Source organism: Chenopodium album, chromosome 17 (genome assembly GCF_948465745.1).
Source record: "Chenopodium album chromosome 17, dcCheAlbu1.1, whole genome shotgun sequence".
Taxonomy (NCBI): domain Eukaryota; kingdom Viridiplantae; phylum Streptophyta; class Magnoliopsida; order Caryophyllales; family Amaranthaceae; genus Chenopodium; species Chenopodium album.
Genome location: NC_137850.1, coordinates 40340033 through 40345607, shown reverse-complemented (window position 1 = coordinate 40345607; position 5575 = coordinate 40340033). Strand labels below are relative to the sequence as shown.

The 5575-nt window shown below is 34.9% G+C and overlaps 1 protein-coding gene across 1 annotated transcript; it reads right to left on the bottom strand.

Annotated features, from left to right (window-relative positions):
* Nucleotides 1–428: 428 nt before the first annotated feature.
* On the bottom strand, nucleotides 429–3934 carry LOC145588973 (putative indole-3-pyruvate monooxygenase YUCCA10). The gene is made up of 3 exons (XM_081645555.1): nucleotides 3800–3934; nucleotides 1351–1584; nucleotides 429–494 (listed from the first exon to the last, which is right to left on the bottom strand). The coding sequence occupies exons 1-3, from the start codon at nucleotides 3932–3934 to the stop codon at nucleotides 429–431; spliced, it is 435 nt and encodes a 144-aa protein (XP_081501681.1).
* Nucleotides 3935–5575: the final 1641 nt, after the last annotated feature.

Genomic DNA, 5575 nt, shown 5'->3' with positions numbered 1-5575 from the left:
AGGGTTAACCTATTGATTGCATGTTAGTCAGAAAGTGCACATGAATACAAGAAGAATAAAGTAGAGGCTTATTTAGGGCAGGTTCAATCTCATTTAGGTTGGATTTGTACCCTCATCCCCGAACCCTATTTGGTTCAAGACCTTTTGGAGTTGACGATCTCATGGATCGTTAAGGGGTGTAATCTTCACCTTGTGAACGGTTTACAAGTTCCTACAACTTGTTGGCAACTCTTTTGCTCTAGCTTCCTTCCCTTTGGACGCCACCATACTTAAGTGTATGATCACAGTGGGGTTCAAGTTTGGGGTAATGCTTGAAATATTCCCTACAGTTATCCTACTAATCACTGGTCTTTCTTGGTTTTCGGCCATTGTACATATATTTTTGTGTGAGGTCCTTAGGCGATAGAAGTGATCACTACCCCCTCCTTCTAACGCCAAATTGTTTTTGTCTGGATCCAACAACCCGAGAACCCGAGCTTGAGATCCTGATACTCCTATCGGCAAGCTGAGAACCTACACAATGAGCAAAGATTAGCTAACCCCGGGGTGATTCGGGGATAGCCACTCCGATGATAAAGTCAGAAAGTGTTTAAGAAAGAGAAGAGAAGTAAGAGAGAGAAAGTAGAGAGAGAGAGAGTAATCAGTGTCGCCTCCATTATGAGGTAGAACCCGATTATTTATAGCTTGGTTAAGTGACAGGTGGCTGCATGGCATGCAAACCGATTTACGCCAGGTGTCAAGTTGCAGATGACACGTGTTGGTTGCTGACAAGCCGATATGTCTACTTTTTGTGTAAATGCCGATATGTCTAATAGTTCATGAGAACCCGAACCTGCTTAAAATACCGGCCTTTCTTACATTATCGACTCCTATTCAGTATCTCCCCATACAACTACTATAAGAATTATTGCCATTATTGCCTTTGTTGGCTATTATTATTACTACTGATATGATCTAGTTGTTGTATACTTGTATGTCGTTGGATTTTTATTATTGGATATTTGTTTCTTAGCTTGATACTCAAGTATGGGTGTGACATTTAACATTGATTTCCCATTTTTATGAGAAACAAAACTAGCCAAATAGTTTTTATTTTTATTTTTATTTTTATTTTTTAATTTTTTTTAATTTTTTTATTTTTAAAAATAAAAATTATTTAATTAGTTAATCGAGGAATACTTATGGTTGATCTTAAGAAACTATGGGTATGATGTAAAAACATCCTTTTCTTATCATTCAACAAATAACACAAATCAATATGTTAGGTTTTTGGGGAACATATAATATATATACATAAAGATTGCCAAATAGAATTGATTGGTTGGGAGCTTTATTTGGGATATAAAATACCTGAATTTCACCAGATTTGATCTTTTGAAAGGAGCCTTGATCAATAATTGGGTATTTACCAAAAGCAACTTTTAAATAGAAGGGACCTTCTTGGGGCCTAGTGAGCCCATATTTGGTGACATCGCCATATATAAGTTTACTGATTAACACCAAGAAATTGTCCACCCATTTTAATGGCAAATGCTTTAGAAGAACCAGTCCCATGCTCACCATTCCTTTGGACAGTATGTGAACCTGCATACAATTTTAATTTGAAAGAGCCTTATTAGTACTAATACAACTACCTGTCGATGATCAACTACGTTCATTGCTAAAATACGTAATTTTTTTATACAACTTACTATATTTCTAGACTGTGGCGAATCTTGACCGAACATATATATTAGAGTGGCGGGATTTAAATCTTTCATCTCTCGCTTAATATTAATTTCATTAGCTAATTCATTACAACTATTCAATAAAAAAAACTAATTCATTACATGGTTTACTGGGGACTGGACCCCAGATTGTCCTGACCCAATGGAAGCTCCCCTTCTATATCTAAAATAGCTTAGTGCGTGCAGCGTTTTCATTTAAATCGACTTTTCAGATCCGAAATGGGCTTATTTGTTTCATAAAGTAAAATATCTATCATCATACAATTTATTAATTAAGCTAGGCAAGAACAAGGGGTATCCATAATAAGAATGTAATAACATTTGATCTATTATGCAATTAATTATTTACAAGGCTACAATTCGAGGTATACTTAGGATGAAAAAATAAAATTGGGACCATTTACTGATATATATGAAGCTCCTAAATGTGATTAAGTAGCCTCAATTGTGAATATATACCTAGAGTTCCTATAATTAAGTACTATACATGGAGAAGTATAATAGAAACTCTCATTTCTTACAATTAATATAATGATGGAAATTAATTAATGAAAAGATTAATGAAAAGCAAATTATTCCCTTCAAAACAATTAAAAAAATAATATGAAAACCTAATTATTCCCCAAATTTAGGAAAACAAACCTACCCTAAGGTCCATGCATAGACTTTTATATATTGGGTTAACAAAAATAACGTAACATATTGTACTACTACGTAATTTATCAATTTATGGAAGAGATATTATTTTGTGTGAGCTAAAAAAGTGGATCACTTCCACTACTTCAATATGATTAATCAATAATATTTTGATCTTTGCTTATAATCAATTACAGAACTTTATAATTGCTTGACTACTTCATTATTCAATGTAGCTAGAAATGATTAATCAACCAATAATAGCTATATTAGACTATTCCGCAACACTTTTTAACAGATTTTTCACTTAATCATTCAATTTTAACGTGAAGATTCACATGATCATACTTTCTATTCTTCATTTTTATAGCTTTTCACATTCAAATTGTCTTAGTAAGCCTTAAAATGTGTGTGCATAATGCATTGGACATACTTGGTTATTCATACTTTATAGGATGATGGAAATAGAATTGATTATTGGACATACTTGGTTATTCATAATTTATCGGATGATGGAAATAGAATTTGATTAAAAAGTGCGCGTATTTGACAAATTTGGTTCATATTGTTGCATACAATATTTATATTTTCCAAAAAAATGCAATTTTATGGAATAAATGTTACCCCTCTGTCAATTTTTTATTCTTCACATTTTAAATTTTGATAATGAATGACAAAATGTAAAGGATAAAAAGTGACGTAAAGACTACCGGTTGAAGTTAAATATGATCAAAGTTATTGTATATTATGGAGTAAATCTCTAAATAAGTAAATTTATATAGGACGGAGTAATCGTAATCATACTATGTCTAATTTTGATGACAAAAAGCAATTAATATTGTAATATTTAAAAAATATGTATATTAGGTTTCAATAAATTTTCATAGAGTATACATTTTTGTCCCTCATATTCTCACATTAAAATTTTATCCAAACATATTTTCTCTACAAGAAGTGTGAAATTAATACTAAACCGCGCTGCAAAACAAGGTACCATTGTACCAACTTGCATATTTTTCACTTTTTATTGGTCAACTTGTGTGATGAGATTTTTATTTTTATCATTGAATGTGTAATACATTAAATAATACTCCGTACTCCAAATTGAATCAGTTAGAGTGTACAGTTAACCCTTGTATTTCTGGACAATATGGATCACATGTTTCACCACTTGGCACCACCAAGTACCTCCCTACAAACTCCTCCTCTTCTACACCGTCATTATTGGCGACTTTCTTGGCCACGACACTCCATTTCTTCGTACCCTCATCCAACGTGGCACTCACCACGCGTCTTCTGTACAAAGGCTTGATCCCAAAATGATCGACGTAGTTGTCTAAATAGATTAAGAAATCTTTTTTGGGTATGTGGTGGGCATTTTCATGTGAGGGAGCTCACAATATTCCTTTGGTAAATGAAGGTAAAGGCGATCATACGCCTTTTCTTCCAAAGAGAAGCACAACAATCTTCTCTTTCGAGTAAGATGTATGGGATTGAGTGGTGGTTAGACAGGCCGCGGTGGCTAGCCCTGATGGCCCGGCTCCAACTACGATCACAGTTGATTCCGCCATCGCATTTGACTGTCGTTATTCTTGCTTGACGTAAAACGCTTTCATTTTTAAAATTTTATTTATTTATTTATGTTCACTCGTTGAATGTGGACTTTTATCAGTTTTATGTATGAAGTGTGTACCCATTATATAGTGTTCTTATTGAAGGAATTGTGTCTTCGATAAGTGCAATTACTAGATATATCAAGGATCACTATTATGGAGATAATAAGTTCATTCTATTGGGGCGTCATCCTCTGTTGCTAGACTATGAGAGATGATCTTTGGGCTAGTCAAATGGTCCAAAACCCTTTAGAATGGATCCTATATTGGTCACACACAAGGGTATTGGGTTAAGCAAGTAAGAGGCCCATTAATGGGCCTCATGAGCAATTAACTAATCATGAATTGGATTGGGCTAGCATAGTTAGATTGGAATTAGGTTTTGGGCTTTTGACATGGGCTCTTATTTAGAGATGAGATCTATAAATAAGATCCATGCCTAGGGTTTGCTGTAAGCAGCCATAATTCACACATAGTGAATTTTGACATCAAGGCAACCAATCCCAAAACCCTAATCCTCTCTCTAACTCACGGATATCTCTCTCCTCCCCTCGTCCGTACGTCCGGCCACCCTAGGTGGCGCGTGTGGTGTTCGTGGTGGTTCATGGTGGTTCGTTGCTCGCTCTTCTCCATAGAAGGTCAATTGAAGGTTTCAATTGCAACTAACTAGCATTAGTGGAGGTCTTAACTTGTGCCCGTGGACCAAGTAGAGGAATCACGCTTGAGGTTCTTTATCTCCCCTTGTTCTTGCTCGATCGCACGTGGAATCACGCTTCAAAGGTACAATTATGTGTTCTTTATGTGTTATGCAAAGATCCTTGGTTTAGGTGCTTTATGAATATGATTCATGTTATTTCCGCTGCGTAGTACTTATAAACCCTACAGTGGTATCAGTTAGCCTATTGCATTTACGCATATTGCCAATAATTCTTTGATAATCCACAATTTTAATTCAATTAGGAGGGAGAATAATTAATTATGGCTCAATCTTTATATTAAATGGAGATTTAATTTTTGGAATATGATTAAATATGATTTAATTGCTCAATTTTCTTTCTATGCCCTAGTCGAATTATTTAAACCCTAAAGCCCTAATTAATTTTTCGAAATTTTGGTGTTATGAACCCTAATTTTTCGAATTTAATTGTGTTATTTTCATATTATTTGATTTTATTTTTCATACTTAAAAAGTTTTGGTTTGATTAATTAATCATATAAAAATGTTTTATGTGATTTAAGAATTGAATTTTATGAAAACCCCAATTTAATTGAAATAAGGATTTTGATTAATTTTGAATTAAGCATGAAATGTTTATGTTTAATTTAATTAAGTCACCAAAATTAATTTTGCAAAAGTTGTATAATTAATTTAACTCAAAAAAAAATAAAGGTTGAGTGGGAACAACCACGGCTAGGTGGCAGAACCACCTGCTGGTGGGCCACGGTGGCTGCTCCGGTGGTCAGGTGGGCAGAGGGTAGCGGGGATGGCCGAGCTAAGGGAGGTGCAGCACGAAATTGCTGCTGAGGCTGGTGGCGTGGCTGGGCATTCTGCCTGGTTGTGCGACTGGCCGCGGCTGCGGCTGGGCTTCGGCCTGGCTG

Coding starts and splice junctions, on each gene's coding strand:
- LOC145588973 (XM_081645555.1), bottom strand. CDS start 3,934: ATGGCGGAATCAACTGTGATCGTAGTTGGAGCCGGGCCATCAGGGCTA. Junction 1,585..3,799: donor TTCTCTTTGGAAGAAAAGGC/GTATGATCGCCT, acceptor AATTGTATGCAG/GTTCACATACTGTCCAAAGG. Junction 495..1,350: donor TCAAATCTGGTGAAATTCAG/GTATTTTATATC, acceptor GCTTGCCGATAG/GAGTATCAGGATCTCAAGCT.